The sequence below is a fragment of the Phyllobates terribilis genome, unplaced genomic scaffold, assembly GCF_046119375.1.
Source record: "Phyllobates terribilis strain yellow unplaced genomic scaffold, ASM4611937v1 Scaffold_17__1_contigs__length_24005725, whole genome shotgun sequence".
Lineage (NCBI taxonomy): Eukaryota > Metazoa > Chordata > Amphibia > Anura > Dendrobatidae > Phyllobates > Phyllobates terribilis.
Window position 1 is genome coordinate 9,988,383 of NW_027362777.1, and position 17,359 is coordinate 10,005,741.

Below are 17,359 nucleotides of genomic sequence, written 5' to 3' on the forward strand. Positions count from 1 at the left end.
TCCGCTCCGTAACCTCGTACACACGCAGCTCCGCTCCGTACACCTCGTACACGCGCGGCTCCGCTCCGTACACCTCGTACACACGCGGCTCCGCTCCGTACACACGCGGCTCCGCTCCGTACACCTCGTACACATGCGGCTCTGCTCCGTACACCTCGTACACACGCGGCTCCGCTCCATACGCCTCGTACACACGCGGCTCTGCTCCGTACGCCTCGTACACACGCGGCTCCGCTCCGTACACCTCGTACACACGCGGCTCCGCTCCGTACGCCTCGTACACACGCGGCTCCGCTCCGTACGCCTCGTACACACGCGGCTCCGCTCCGCACGCCTCGTACACACGCGGCTCGGCTCCGTACACCTCGTACACACACGGCTCTGCTCCGTACACCTCGTACACACACGGCTCTGCTCCGTACACCTTGTACACACGCGGCTCTGCTCCGTACACCTTGTACACACGCGGCTCTGCTCCGTACACCTTGTACACACGCGGCTCTGCTCCGTACACCTCGTACACACGCGGCTCTGCTCCGTACACCTCGTACACACGCGGCTCTGCTCCGTACACCTCGTACACACACGGCTCTGCTACATCCACACTGTAAACCCCTCCTGACCCCACACATAAACTTCAGCTCATCCAGCACCATGACAACCAGCACAGCAGAGTCCTGCATCCACTGAGGCCCCTGATCATGTGACCCCTGACTCCTCCCCTCCTGTGACCTCATCACAGCTCCTGTGCGCACAGAGCAGCCATATATGTGGTGGCGGCTCTGCAGGTGGAGGTATGTGGAGACCCCCATTACTGGGCGCAGGGGGCATTAACCCCTTCAGCATGGAGACTCTTTTGGGGTCTTGTGTTGCCCCTTTATAAGAATCATAAGGTTTTTGTTCTGTTTCCTGTAATAGATACATACGACCCAACTATGGAGACAGGAAGGGAGGAAACGTATTGTTCTCATAGTACAGGACCCCTTTACTGCCCCCACAGTGTAATGCCCCCATTATGCCCCTTATGCAGGATGTATGATGCCCCCACACAGTGTAATGCCCCCATTATGCCCCTTATGCAGGATGTATGATGCCCCCACACAGTGTAATGCCCCCATTATGCCCCTTATGCAGGATGTATGATGCCCCCACACAGTGTAATGCCCCCATTATGCCCCTTATGCAGGATGTATGATGCCCCCCACAGTGGAATGCCCCCATTATGCCCCTTATACAGTATGTATGATGCCCCCACACAGTGTAATGCCTCCATTATGCCCCTTATACAGGATGTATGATGCCCCCACACAGTGTAATGCCCCCATTATGCCCCTTATGCAAGATGTATGATGCCCCCACACAGTGTAATGCCCCCATTATGCCCCTTATGCAGGATGTATGATGCCCCACACAGTGTAATGCCCCCATTATGCCCCTTATGCAGTATGTATGATGCCCCCACACAGTGTAATGCATCCATTATGCCCCTTATGCAGGATGCATGATGTCCCACACAGTGTAATGCCCCTTATGCAGGATGTATGATGCCCCCACACAGTGTAATGCCCCCATTATGCACCTTATGCAGTATGTATGATGCCCCCACACAGTGTAATGCCTCCATTATGCCCCTTATGCAGTATGTATGATGCCCCACACAGTGTAATGCCCCCATTATGCCCCTTATGCAGGATGTATGATGCCCCCACACAGTGTAATGCCCCCATTATGCCCCTTATGCAGGATGTATGATGCCCCCACACAGTGTAATGCTCCCATTTTGCCCCTTATGCAGGATGTATGATGCCCCCACACAGTGTAATGCCCCCATAATGCCCCTTATGCAGGATGTATGATGCCCCCACACAGTGTAATGCCCCCATTATGCCCCTTATGCAGTATGTATGATGCCCCCACACAGTGTAATGCATCCATTATGCCCCTTATGCAGGATGTATGATGCCCCCACACAGTGTAATGCCCCCATTATGCCCCTTATGCAGGATGTATGATGTCCCACACAGTGTAATGCCCCCATTATGCCCCTTATGCAGTATGTATGATGCCTCCACACAGTGTAATGCCCCCATTATGCCGCTTATGCAGTATGTATGATGCCCCCACACAGTGTAATGCCCCCATTATGCCCCCACACAGTGTAATGCCGCCCTTATGCCCCTTATGCAGGATGTATGATGCCCCCATTATGCTTCTTATGCAGTATAAAAAAAAATGTAAAAAAACGTGACGTGGCGGGATGACTTTTACATTATTTTGATCAAAATTATGTTAACTAAATACCCTTTATTATTTATCATTATTTTTATGCACTTGCGATTTATCCATTTACTTCCAGTTATTTGGGTATTTTTCTTGTCTTTGGTTTTTCTCTGTCTAGTGGCCTTATGTGAACATGCATTTACATTTTGCATGCACATCAATTTATGTTTTAGTTCAGACTCCCAGGTTTTTTCTTTGTAGTTTAGTGTGCTTCAGTGCATATAAGGGTGTGGCCGCCCTTTGTCTGAGCTGAAAGGTTCATTCTGCCTCTCAGGTCTATGCTTCTACTAGGGTTCAGTCTCTCTGCCCTTATCCATATGTATATCACTTGACAAATGGTAAGATTTTAATATTAGAGTTAGGACTGTCCCATATGGGTTGCCGTGACGTGGCAGGATGGCTTTTACATTATTTTGATCAAAATTATGTTAGCTAAATATCCTTTATTATTTATCCTTATTTTTATGCACTTGCGATTTATCCATTTACTTCCAGTTATTTGGGTATTTTACTTGTCTTAGGTTTTTCCCTTATGCAGTATGTATGATGCCCCCACACAGTGTAATGCCCCCATTATGCCCCTTATGCAGGATGTATGATGCCCCCACACAGTGTAATGCCCCCATTATGCCCCTTATGCAGTATGTATGATGCCCCCACACAGTGTAATGCCCCCATTATGCCCCTTATGCAGTATGTATGATGCCCCCACACAGTGCAATGCCCCCATTATGCCCCTTATGCAGGATGTATGATGCCCCCACACAGTGTAATGCCCCCATTATGCCCTTTATGCAGGATGTATGATGTGTAATGTTCCCGTAGTATCGCCTGAGGTCTTGCAGTTGGAATAATTCCTCTGGAAATGGTTTTCCTTTCCCTGCTCCCTTACATGTGGACCCTCGAGCATGTATACATGCATGTAGGGGAGCAGGCCTTACTAGATATCAAGGCTTTGTACAGTAATATTCTGCATGAGGATGGTATCAGAGGAGTAAGACCTTTCTTGAAATCGAGATCAATAGAGTGTAGCAGACATAATGACTTCATGGAGGATCTTCTAAAATTCACGCTTACTCAAAACTTCTTTATTTTTGACAGGAAGTACTTCCATCAGGTCAGGGGTACTGCGATGGGGAGCCTCTGTGCCCCCTCGTCTGCTAACCTATCCCTGGACTGGTGGGAGGAAAACATAATATTCATAGATTATCATAAGTGGTGGCAACCATATATTGGGGTATGGTACAAATATATTAATGACATTTTTATCATCTGGTCAGGGACGAGTGAACAATTTCTTGAATTTGTCAGGGAACTCAATATCCATAGAGTGGGCCTTAGATTTACATCGGAGTTTAATTATAACCAGTTGCCTTTCTTGGATGTACCAATCAAGAAAGTACGGCATGTGACTCTAGGGACACTCATCTACCATAAACCTACCAGCACTAATAAACTATTGAAGTGGGATAGTCACTACCCCATCCTTAAAAAAAAAAAAAAAAAGCAATATCTAAGGGCCAATTTTTACAGTTGAGAAGAAACTGCTCTAATGTCACAGATATTAATATACAGTTTATAAACATGAACACCAGATTCAAGGAAAAAGGGTACCCACAGTACATTTTGGATTCCACACAATTGTTTGCAGAAAAACGGGAGAGACAGATGACGCGCCCCCTGGGCCTGTGTTGTGCAGGGGAACCCGGAACCGGGCCTGTTGTAGAATGCTGGGGGTTGTAGTCTCCGTGTGGCGGTGACCCGGTCCGTGCCCAGGGTGGTCAAACCAGTGGCAGTCTTAATGTATAGCAAATGTCCGACTACGCCACCCGTGGATTGCGGTCAGTGGGGACCGCCGCTGCGCTGCCGACCGCTGAGGCTGATGTTGTTTGCGCAGCCAAGTATGGGATAACTCCCCACGGGAGAAGTATTGCCTCAGGGCAGCTAATGGGAGAGATGATGGGAGTGATGGTGTGAGGGTCCCAGTGCTAATGGTGCTGGTGCAGCAAGGAATCACAGAGACGTGAGGTGCAGTTCAGGGTCTTTACTGATGGTACAAGGCAGACCCTCCCGGGAGTACTGGCTAGTATAAGGGGCCTGGTCAGTCTGCGAGCAAGCAGGAGTTCCCCTGGCCAGGTGGAGTTGTAGGCCTCCCCGTTTATCTGCAATCTTCCTGGCTACTTTGCTGTCAGCGGTTACAAGTAGCCCACGTCCCTGAGTATACCGTGTGGTGCTCACCCGTATGGCTGGTGACTTGGGGCCTTCTGTTAGCCTCCGCTCCTGGATGGCGGCGCTGGTCCCTTCTTTGTGACTGAGCCTCCGGGCTTCTATGGCCAGAGGACCTGGAATCCCCTGCCGGTTGGTTTCTGCTGCTGGGTATATATCAGTCCCCACAGCCTCGGACTCCTGTGTCCGGTTTTAGTAACTTCAGCCAGGGCGAGCTATATCTCTGCTCACAGCCCCTGGCCTTCTGCCTCTGCTCCTACATAGCTCCTAGTTCTTCCTTTCCCTGTGTCTGGAACTTCACTCCAGGCTCTGACTGCTCTGCTTGTTCTGCAGGCTCTGTCTCTGTCTGCAGCTTCACTCACTAATCCCGCCCCAGACCCAGTTTATAAGGGCAGATTCCTCCCCTCCCAGGTCTGGGTGGGCCGTGTTGCATGCTTAGGGCTCCTGACCAGAGAAACCTCCCACTTGCTCTCAGACATAATATCTCTATTACTGTGGCAACCAGACCCCTGGGGTGTCACACAGACACTCCTCCATACCTAACCAAGAGACCAAGAAAAGATGGGATAACACGAGTAATAGGAACTTACGATAATCAGAGTGACCATATCTTTAATATCCTCAGAAAACCCTGGCCAACTGGGACCTGAGAGTGCTGTGGCATCTACTCCCACAATAACTTTCAGAAAGGGTTAGTCAATTAGGGACCGTTTATTGCATAGAGTCTATACAAACCTGCACCGAAAGGGTCTTGGCTAGATAGAAGAGTCTGCGGTTTCTTTAGATGTGGAGAAAGTTGTACATGTAATTGGATGAGACCATGTAAATCTTTCCCGAGTTCCTCTATAGGTAAAATCTTTTTCCAGAGGGATTATTCCAACTGTAAAACCTCAGGATTTGTGTATATATGGCCACATGCACCCGCCCCCTAGATTATGTAGCCATGACCAAGAGGCAGTCTAGGAGGAGGGTGGGGGAGCATTTGGGTGATATACGCCATGGTCGGGACACCTCATTATTGAGACACATGAACAGTGTACACTGAGGTGAAACTGGAGACATCTCCTTTTGCATCATTGAGGTGGTTAATCCCAATGTGAGAGGAGGTGATCACAATAGATGTATCCTCAAAAAGGAAAGTGAGTAGATTTTTAGATTGGATTCACGAGCCCCTAAGGGACTCAATGAGCAAAATTCATGTGCCTGTTTTGTGTGAATAGAGCCCCATCCTGGATTACATTTTGGATTTTATACTCTACCCCATTGCTACTCAGTTCCCTGTGAATGGGGTTCACATATTGTTTTACTTCATTGAGAGATCTGAGCTTCTTTATCAGAATTATTTCTTATCAGTTATATCCCATATGTACTATTTAGTAGCTAACAAGTGTGGTGATCCTTGTGTATCTCTAATTGTGCAATAGGGGTCAAATTTGACCATTTAGGAATATAATGTGCGCCATCATCCCATATTTTATGTAGTGATAAATTAGATCTTCATGCCTGTTGCATGATGGGAGGATGTGCAATACTTGCTTTAGTCTCCCATGACTCTGATCTCAGAGACAGGACTTTTCTATATTGGTGGATTAGATTCAGTATGCGCTCCGGCGTGGAACGTATGCTTCCGGACATGCGCAGTCTCAGACAATGATCCTAGATGTGCTGCGACATGGAACACATATCTACGGGCATGCGCAGTCACGGGTACGAGTGGCGCGGTGGAAATCAGTTTATCTGGTGTTTAAGTTTAAAGCACGTCACTTCCGGAGATGCACAGTAGGGGATGGACATTATCGGAACTCTAGCTCATGAGAAGTAGCGTAGGCGCAGTACATTATTGTAGACAGAATCCATTCTATATGTCTTATGACAATTCACCTTTAGGAATCGGAATGGGTTTCCTAGTTTGGGGAGGGGTTTTGGATGAAGTGGGATATTTATACATGGACATCTGGCTATTAGGCACACTATGCTGAACATCATGAATTATCATCGCTGTATCAAGCCTCCTGATGAAGCTGTTGGGGAAACTCGTTGAGGTGGATTATTGAAACATTCTCTGATGAGTACCATACCCTTTCCTTTACATATACCTTGAGACATATCTGGTCCTATTTAATGTATCAGGCTAGGCAGTGTCCGCTTTGTTTAGGTACAACATAGGGTAAGGTAGTGACTATATTAATTATTCAGCAACATCATTGTTTATATACATTTACAACAAGCCATTCAGCTTGTAATTTTTCTACCATTAAGTATATATATGTTGTTAGTCCTGTTTTTAATGCATATATTTAATAAAGGTGTAACATTTTACTTTAGGGGTGTTTTCCCACAGTATTGCCCCCTACACACACAATTTGGTATCATCTACCCCACCGCTAATTAATAAATATTCACTTACCCCATTCTTGGTGCAGATATTTATGAACCCAGGACCTATGAGATATTTACCACACAATAGTTGGATAGGCAGAAGCTTATCATCCATAACAGCAGCCCACATGGCCACTATTTAATTGAGACAGCTCGGAATGGCTTGGCAGCGGTCACCCACTCCATCCCCATCATCACAATTTCAGTGATATCCATATTCCCATGACAGTGAAATCATTGAATAGAATAGAGAATCAAAGAGTCGAAAGCTCCCTGATCCACCATTCAGCCTTCGCCTGTGAGTCTGAGTGCCACAGGATATATCAATGAAGAAGAAAGAGAATCCAGCGTGCGGATCATCAATAAAAATATTCCATTTATTGAAATTCAATTGTTATCCACACAAAAAGTCTCAACCCCTACAGTGGGATTATAGGCGTGGGCAAACACATTTTGGATTAGAATCCTTAATCATTGTGTGCTTGTTTTTTTAAAATATCAGGAATTGTGGTGGCATCATATTAAGTGAAGGGCTGGTGGGTGCCTTTATACTGAGTGGTGGACTGTGGTGGACTGCAAGGGCCTCCATACTGAGTGGGGGTCCTTACTTTGTGTAGCAGGCTGTTGTAGCCATAATACTGTGTGAGGGGCTGTGAGGGCCATCATACTCTGAGGGAGCCCTCATTCTGAGTTACATGGGCACACATGAGTACAATTTCCTGGTGATGGGTTAGAAAGGGACAAGTAAGTGAGAAATACAGACATTTAGTCCATCTGGTTGCAGACTTGAATTGATATGGTGTTGTGTGCCAGGAGGGAGACATTAGTACAATGGGAAGGAAAGTAAAGATATAATTGCTGTGGAAATCTGTATTCCAGGCAGGGAGCAGAGTGGAGACAAAAAGCAGGGTGAGGTCCTTAGCTCAGGCCAGGAGGCCTAGTTAAACGGTACAGATCTTTATCCAGGGGCCGAAGAAGGTCTGAAGACCTAATTAAAGGGATAAAACTTTGCAAAGGTGAGCAGCAGGATAAGGTACTTGGTTCAGACCAGGAGGCCTACTTAACCCCTTTCTGACGTGGGGCGTAATAATACATACCTGCCCCCTGGACTTTAATGACGTACTATTACGCCTCGGCGATCACGCCCGCACAGAAGTTCTGCAGGCTTGATCACCGCTGGGTGTCAGCGGATTCCGCTCCCGGCACCGATCCCGGCACATTAACCCCCGGAATTCTGCGATCGAAGTCGATCTCAGCATTTCCGGGTCAGGCAGAGGTAAGAGCGCCCCTCTTACCTTGGATCGGAGACCCCGCACTGTGTGCGGGTGGTCCCGATTGTTGCTGTGGTGACCTCATGTCGTCATGGTCACCATGCATCAGGAAGTTAGATAGATCGTGCGCAGTGCACAATCTATCTAACTTGTGCCAGTGCAGAGTTGACAGCCTGCATAGCACAGGGATGCTGCTGTATCCCTATGCTTGGCAAGCGATCAGCCTGCAAAAAAATGAAAGTCCCATAGTGAGACAAAGTGTAAAAGTGAAAGAAATTGTCAGAAAGTTAAAAAAAATTGTAAAAATATTTTTTTTAAAAATGAAAAAATAACCCCCCAAAAAATAAAAATATACTGTACCCTTTGTGACAAAGTCACTGGTAAAGTGCTGGAGGGGAGATATGTTTCCCTGAGGCTGTTGGTGTCGGTGAACTAAAACCATTAAATTTCCTCCAGCATGTTATTTGTTGAAAGGGATTAAGTATATAGTAAAAGGGAGTGTTTTTTGTGAATGGCCATTGTGAAGGGTGGGAGGCCATTCACCATATCTCTCCACCTCAAGGTGTGGTCTGGGGGAGTTTAAATTCTCGGCCAGCTGAGGCATTCAGAGTTCAATGTCTGGGGAAGTAAGCTCCAGAAGGGAGCTTGTGTTTGTTCCTGAACCATGGGAAGTTGCTGAACTCCCAGCAGGCGAAGCCATGCTACTACAAGGACTGCGTTCTTTCTGTTACCATTTTAGATATTGCTTTCCTGTTTTGCCCAGCGGGCTGTGTTTATTTTCATGGACTAAAGGTTGGTTTATGCTGTTATAATAAGCCAACCAAAGATTTAAAGAGATGGTGTATCTGTATCTACCTCCATTTGCAGCCGAGTGAGCGATCTACCACAGGTAGTGGAGAATGCGGGCAAGATCCCCAGGAGGCACCTGTAACGGCTGAGGACAAACCGCATGCCCTGTGTAAAGGCGGCCATAAGCCAGGAAACGAAGACTGACAGTATGGAGGACCTGGTCAAGCATCTTTTGTGTTACGCACACGCCCGGACTGACTGGCGTGAGCGTGATTAGTGATCCCACTAGACCATGAACCGAGGAGTGCTTGGAGGGGCGTGACTAAGTATCAACTCGGACCGACCAAGGTCGCACGGCGGCTCAATTGACTCAGTGAACCAGGGAGCAACCGAGCAGAGGGACCAGGTGCTACTCCAGGTCAGACTCAGGTCACAGCTGTTGACCGACACCGGGGAATGCAGGAACAGGCAGGTTAGGCTGGCGTACGGACAGGTGGGTACTGGCAGGCACGGCTGGTATGCAGACAGGTGGGTACTGGCAGGCACGGCTGGTATGCAGACAGGTAGGTACTGGCAGGCACTGCTGGTATGCAGACAGGTGAATACTGGCAGACACGGCTGGTATACAGACAGGTGGGTACTGGCAGGTAGGAACGCAGGCAGAATAGGGACCAGTACAGACTGGGATACAGGAACAGAGCCACAAGTGCGGCAGACAAGCAGAGCAGAGCAAAACCCGCAGGTGCGGTAGACAAGCAGAGCAGAGCAAAACCCGCAGGTGCGGTAGACAAGCAGAGGAGAGCAAAACCCACAGGTGCGGTAGACAAGCAGAGCAGAGCAAAACCTACAGATGCGGTAGACGAGCAGAGCAGATACACACAAGGTACTTACAGTAAAGCAGCGAGTGGACACTAAACTCACAAACAGAAGTGCAGAGACAACGAGTTGGAATTAGGTGCAGGCTCAGACACTGCAGGAAAAGGAAAGATACGAACATAGAGACAAACAAGTAACAGGCTAGGACACTGTTCAGACAGGAACTGAACCAGGAACAAGATACAGGAACGAGCCTGGGAACTCAGCCCCCAGGGTGGCGGAACAGACTAGAAGTCACAGATACAGGTAACAGGCCTGGGTACTCGGCCCCCAGGGTGGCGGAAACAGACAAGATACAGAACAGGACCTGGCAACTCAGTTGCACAGAACACACTGAAAGAAAGAGTTGCTCAGGCACCTCCCACTGGGTGGAGGGGGTCTAAGTATCCAGTGACTCACAACAATAGGCTGGGGACGCATTAGAAGTGTGCACACAGCAACTACAAGAATCAGGCAGTAACCGCGCCACTGCCCTAAGCAATCAGACAAGAGACATGCACACAGAAGGTACTGGAGCAAAGTGTGCAGCCTGGACTGATAGGTAAGATGGCGGTCTTGCATGGTGGGAGGTGGTAAACCGTGCCAGCACGCCGCCAGGGATGTTACATTTTGCTAGCACAGCAGGAGCCAAGCAAGCTACTAGTCCAGCAGATCCACCAACAGCAGCAGCACCAACAGGACCAGCTCTGACAGCAGCAGCAGTAGATGGAATTGCTCGCAGAGGCGGTTCGTGGAAGGCCGACAGCCCCTCCCCCAACTCCAGGTGATTACTCGAGTGTCCGGAAAGCGGTAAGGCGAGCCATGCAAAAAATGATCCCAGGCGATGATGTGGAGGCATTTTTGACTGTGTTTGAACGGGTTTCAGAGTGGGAGAAGCTCTAGCTGGAGCAGTGGTCGGAGGTGCTGGCCCCCTATCTGACTGGTAAGTCCCAAAAGGCTTATTACGACCTGGCCTTGCAGGATGCTCAGGAGTATATTAAACTTAAAACTGAGATACTGGGATGTGCTGGAGTGACTATGTCATTGAGAGCCCAAAGGGTCTACCACTGGGCATATTGCAGTGATAAACCCCCTCGCTCCCAAATGTTCGATCTCCTCCATCTTGTACAAAAGTGGTTGCAACCAGAGTCCTCCATCCCAGCCCAGATGGTAGAACAGGTCATGATGGATAGGATTATTCACTCCCTGCCTAGGCCGGTGCAGACCTGTGTTGCCCAGGGAGACCCCCGGAATGCGGAGGACCTGGTCGACCTCATAGAAAGATACCAGGTGGTCGAGATGTCCCTATGGAAACGAGGTGATACTGCATCTCCATACTGAGGTACTCAGGGGGAGCCAGAGTCCCAAAAGAGGGGAGTAGAGCCACGACTGGGGGGAGTCCAAGGTCCCAAGGGGTTGCTGAGTGGCTGCCAAAGGCCACTGGGAAAGGCATGATCTGCTGGAGGTGTCGCGGTTCTGGCTGCCAGGTGTCCTATGAGCAGATGGACTGCAGCGTAGGAAGACGCTGCTCATACTATGCTTATACCACCTGCAGTGTGGACTATCAGCCTGGTGAGGGACCACAGTCATGTCCCGTGACCGTAAATGGGGTACTGGTGTCGGGACTTTTGGAGTTTGGTGACTCTGGTAAGGGCCACACTTCCCCACCAGTTGGTCCCTGGGAAACACATGGGCGTCCGCTGTATCCACGGAGACGCCAAGAACTACCCCGTCGCCCAAGAGTCTATAAAAACGAGCCGTGGTATTGAGGTCGGAGTAGTCAGAGACTTGTTACACCCGGTTATAATCGGGCGGGACTTCCGGCTGTTCTGGGACTTGTGGGGAAAGGCGGCGTTGCCCGCTTGCTCAGACCAGAGCTGGTTCGTCCACGAAGAATCCCCATTACAGCCAGAGGCGGTTGAGTTCCCCCTGTGTGTCCTTGCTGGAGACGAGGACGAGACAGGGACCCAAGAGGCTGAGATTTCTGAGTTGGGAGTTTCTGGGGGAAATTTTGGGGCTGCTCAAATGGAGGACCTTACGCTAAAAGGGGCATGGAACAATGTGACTGTGATAAATGGAGTTGTCCAAGAGCCGGGAGCTGACACCAGGTTTCCTTATTTTTCAGTGAATGAGGATTTGCTATATCGGGTCACTAAACAGAGAGGGGAAATGTTAGAACAGCTGGTGGTACCTGGTCCTTATAGGCGTAGGGTACTAGACCTAGCCCATTCTCATGTCTTGGGGGTCATCTGGGCATAGACAAAACCCAGGAGCGGTCCTTCAAAGATTTTGCTGGCCTGGATGTCACCGGGAGGTTGTCAGCTATTGTCCGTCCTGTCCGACGTGTCAGTTAACTGCTCCCGTGTCCCACTTCCGTAGTTCCCTGGTCCCCTTACCCATTATAGAGGTCTGATTTGACCAAATTGCTATGGACCTTGTAGGGCCCTTAGTTAAGTCTGCCAGGGGACACCAATACATCCTAGTGGTGCTGGACTATGCGACACAGTACCCCAAGGCAGTACCACTGGGAAACTCCTCTGCCCGGAGTATTGTGCGAGAACTGGTCCATATCTTCTCTCGGACGGGCTTGCCAAAGGAGATCCTGACAGACCAGGGAACTCCGTTCATGTCGAAGGTGATGAGCGAGTTGTGTAAGGCTCTCCAGATTACACAACTGAGGATGTCAGTGTACCATCCGCAGACGGACGGCCTGGTGGAGATGAGGTTCAATAAGACCCTAAAGTCCATGCTTAAAAAGGTCGTGGAGAAGGAGGCCAAGACTGGGATTGCCTACTCTCCTACCTGCTATTCTCCATTAGAGAAGTCCCACAGACCTCTACGGGGTTCTCACCCTTCGAGTTCCTTCACGGACGGCATCCTCAGGGACTTTTGGACATTGCGAAAGAGACCTGGGAAGCCGATGCAACACCTCACTGGAGCGTCATCGAGCATGTGGTCCAAATGCAAGGCCGGATCACGAGGGTGATGCCAATTGTAAGGGAAAGCCTCTTACAAGCACAAGAGGCCCAGGCAAGGGTCTACAATCGATCGGCGAGACTGAGACAGTTCAGCCCTGGAGACCGGGTGTTGGTGTTGATCCCAACGGTGGAGAGTAAATTCCTGGCCAAATGGCAAGAGACATATGAGGTGGGGGGTAAAGTCGAATGATGTCAATAAGGTCCACCAACCAGGAAGAAGGAAGCCGTATCGGGTATATCACGTTAACCTGCTCAAACCTTGGCGAGACAGGGAGCTGGTGGAAGCTACGTGTCTGGGGGCCCATCCTGAAGCCCGAGTCGAGGATGTCACAGTGGCGGAGACACTGTCACCGTCCCAGAAGCAACAGTGCCGAGAGCTGTTTCACTGTTTTCAGAGCTGCCAGGTTGTATGCAGGTGGTCGAACATGAAATCCTGACAGAGCCACATGTGAGGGTGAATCAAAGGCCATAACGGACTCCTGAAGCCCGCCGCGAGGTAATCTCCAAACAGGTGAGGATAATGTTGAGCCTGGGCGTCATCGAGGAGTCAAAGAGCGGTTGATCCAGCCCCATTGTCCTGGTGCTGAAGCCAGACAGAGAATAGCGGTTCTATAATGACTACAGGAATCTGAATAAGGTGTCAAAGTTCGACGCATATCCAATGCCCCGCGTCGATGAGCTTATTGAGAGGCTAGGGACAGCCAGATGTATCACCACCCTGGACCTAACGAAAGGGTACTGGCAGATTCTCTTGTCCCCAAGTGCCAAGGAGAAAACGGCCTTCTCTACTCATTACGGGTGCTTTCAGTACACCAGGATGCCGTTTGGTCTGCAGGGAGCCCCAGCTACCTTCTAGAGGGCCATGGACCTCATCCTAGTCTCTCATAAGAAGTACGCTGCAGCTTACCTGGATGACATCGTAATCTTCAGCCTGGATTGGGGAAGTTAATTAGAGAAGGTCCAGACGGTACTGGATGCGCTAAGGAAAGCAGGGTTTACGATAAACCCAAAGAAGTGCGCCATCGGGAAGAAGCGAAATACTTGGGCTACGTTGTCGGAAGGGACGAAATAAAGCCGCAAGTAAAGAAGGTGGAGGCTATCCAAAACTGCCCGCAACTGAACTCCAAGAAGCACGTTTGTGCGTTTCTGGGAATTGTGGGATATTATCGGTGATTTATCCCAAATTTCACCATGATAGCCGCCCCCATGACTGATCTTCTTAAGGGCATGAAGACATCAATGGCCAAGTGGTCCCCTTAAGCGGAGATGGCTCCTATGTAAGCAGCCTGTCTTAGTAGCACCTGACTTCAATAAGGAGTTCGTGGTTCAGACTGTCTTCTCCGAGGTCAGTTTGGGAGCCATGTTTTCCCAGGAAATAGATGGGGATGAACATCCAGTCATATTCCTGAGTAGGAAACTCTCCTCCTGTAAAAAGAACTATGCCATTGTAGAGAAGGAATGCCTGGCCATCAAATGGGCCATTGAGACCCTAAGATACTATCTGTTAGGCCTAAAATTCAGGCTAGTTTCAGACCATGCACCCCTGAGATGGATGAGGGAAAGGAAGAAGACCAATGCCTGGGTAACTAGGTGGTTCCTAGCACTCCCAAGATTTTAATTTTCATGTAGAGCACAGGCCTGGGAAACTACATGGAAACGCAGATGCCCTGTCCAGATTTCCCTGTTTAGCAAATGAAGGTGCCAAAACCCCTGGCTTTGGGCAGGGGAAGGGGATATGTGAAAAAGTCACTGGTAAAAAAAAAAATAAAAACGAAGCAAAAAACGATGCTTTATCATCATATCGCCAAACAAAAAATGGAATAAAACGTGATCAAAAAGACGAATGTAAATAAAAATAGTACTGCTGAAAACGTCATCTTGTCCCGCAAAAAACAAGCCACCATACAACTCCATCAGCCAAAAAATAAAAAAGTTTTAGCTATCAGAATAAAACTATGCAAAAAAATGATTTTTTCTATAAAATAGTTTTTATTGTGTAAAAGCGCCAAACCATAAAAAATATATAAATATGGTACCAATGTAAACATACTGACCCAAAGAATAATGCTGCCTTATCAATTTTACGGCATTTAAAAAAAAAATAAAAAAATTCCTGAATTGTTGGTTTTTGTTTATTCTGTCTTCCACAATTCGGAATAGAAAGCGACCAAAAAATGTCACGTGTCCGAAAATGGTACCAATAAAAACGTCAACTTGTCCCGCAAACAACAAGTCCTTACATGACCGTTGACCGAAATATGTAAAAATGATTGCAAAAAATAGTCTTTGCAAAAAAAACGTCTTTTAGTGTGTGACAGCTGCCAAACATAAAAACCCGATCTGAATCTGGTATCGCTGTAATCGCACCGACCCAAAGAATAAAGTCGTATAATCACTTATACGTCACAGCTTAAAAAATAAACTCTAGGATTAGATTTAGGCAGGGCCGGCGTCAGCACCTGGGCAAGTGCCGGGGCCCTGAGCAGGCGGAGGGGCCCACTCACCGTCAGTTACCACGCCGCGCTATGGGACCCGTGAGCGGAGGAGAGCAGTGTCAGCGCCCGCTCCCCCCGCTTGCTCAGGGCCCGGCAGCCTGCACAATACTCGCCTCTCCCCGTGTCTCCGTAGCATCTTCCGTGTCCTCTGACTGTGACGTCTTTCCACCACGCTCTCTCCTGAGCAGTTACAGCGCAGAGCGGGAAGACGCCGGCGACGCTGGAGTCCATAGCAGAAGCAGGCAGGTGAGACCTGAGGTGAGTATTTTTTTTTTTTTAATGAATGGGGGCAGGGGGCATTATATGGGGGGGCTGACATCCTGCATGGGGCATTATAAGGGAGGGGGGGGGAGTGACATCCCTCATGGCACATTACAAGGGAGGGGGGGAGTGACATCCCGCCTGGGGCATTGTAAGGGAGGGCATTAAAAGGGGGGGGGTGACATCCTGCATGGGGCATTATAAGGAGGGGGGTGTGTGTGACATCCTGCATGGGGCATTATAAGAGGGGGTGGTCTGACATTATGCATGGGGCATTGAAAGGGGGGGGAAGTGACATCCTGCAAGGGGCATTATATAGGGGGGGAGAGGTGACATCCTCCATGGGGCATTATATGGGGGGGAAAGGTGACATCCTGCATGGGGCATTACAAGGGGGGTGACATCCTGCATGGGGCATTATAAGGGGGGTGACATCCTGCATGAGGCATTATAAGGGGGGTGACATCCTGCATGGGGCATTATAAGGGGGGAACAGCCTTCATGGAGCGTTTTATGGGGGCCAGTATTCTGTATGGAGCGTTATATGGGAGCTAGTATCCTGTATGGAGCATTTTATGGGGGCCAGTATTCTGTATGGAGCGTTATATCGGGACCAGTATCCTGTATTTAGCATTATAAGGGGGTCAGTATCCTGTACGTAACGTTATATGGGGGCCAGTATCCTGTATGGAGCGTTATAAGGGGGTCAGTATCCTGTATGGAACGTTATATGGGGGCCAGTATCCTGTATGGAGCATTTTATGGGGGCCAGTATTCTGTATGGAGCGATTCGCTGGTTTCTGAGCTATTGTAGAATTTACAATAGATATCGCTCATGTAATGTAAGAAGTGAAATCTTTGGCCTTGTACTATATTTATATTTCTCTGTGGTATCTGTGCATCATGAATCGTGGTATGTGTCAAAGGGGCCCACTGAGACTCTTTCGCCCGGGGCCCACAAAAACCTGGAGCCAGCCCTGGATTTAGGGGTAGGGTTAGGATTGGGTTAGTGTTATGTTACGGTTAGGGTTGTGTTAGTGTTAGGGTTGTGGTTAGTGTTGTGTTAGGGTTGTGTTGGGGTTGGGATTTTTTAAAAAGTAAAGATAAAAAATAATGACGAAATGGCGACTAGTGTTGAGCACAAGTGCTCTCTATTTCAGTTTGCATCGGGTGCTCGAGTATGCACCAAGTATCACGGGTGCTCGGGTGAAATGTTCGAGTCTCCGCCCCATATGTTTTGCAGCTGTTATACAGCTAAAAAAAACACGCGGGGATTGCCTGCCATGCACGGGCCATCCCCGCATGGTTTTTTTGGGTGTCTAACAACCATGAAACATGCGGGTTGGGGAATCGAGCATGTCACTTGAGCACCTGTGATGCTTGGTGCATACCCGAATACCCGATGCAAACTCAAGTAGTGAGCACTTGCCCTCAAGACTAATGACAAGTTATTCAATATGATGACCTAATGTTATCAAATTCTGTGTCGTACCTCTGGGTTCAAAATTTTCACCCCTTGATAAAATCCTTGAGGAGTCTAGTTTTCAAAATGGTGTCACTTGTGGGGGGTTTCCACTGTTTAGGCGCATCAGGGGTTCTCCAAACGTGACATAGCATTCATTCTTGGTTCTAGTTTTACCCCACATATGGGATATCTGCGTAATCAAAAGAAATTGCACAACAAATTTGGGGGTTTATTTTTCCTGTTACCCTTGTAAAAATAAAAAAAATAATAAAAATAAAATTTTAGTGACAAAAAGTAAAATGTTCATTTTTTCCAGAAGCACCAGAAGGGTTAATACACTTCTTGAATGTGGCTTTGAGT

General features: G+C 48.5%; 1 protein-coding gene across 4 annotated transcripts in view; it reads left to right on the plus strand.

Moving 5' to 3' along the window:
• The first annotated feature begins 705 nt into the window (after positions 1 to 705).
• Positions 706 to 17,359, plus strand: part of LOC141176070 (uncharacterized) — a 42,576-nt gene continuing 25,922 nt past the window's right edge. The window contains exon 1 of one of the 4 annotated variants that reach the window (XM_073660060.1): positions 706 to 794. Coding sequence is in view for 3 of the 4 variants with exons in the window: in XM_073660058.1 (XP_073516159.1) it covers positions 769 to 794 (26 nt within the window). In the remaining variant the exon portion in view is untranslated. The remainder of the gene's footprint in view (positions 795 to 17,359) is intronic. The other 3 variants (XM_073660058.1, XM_073660057.1, XM_073660059.1) reach the window with 3 other exon arrangements.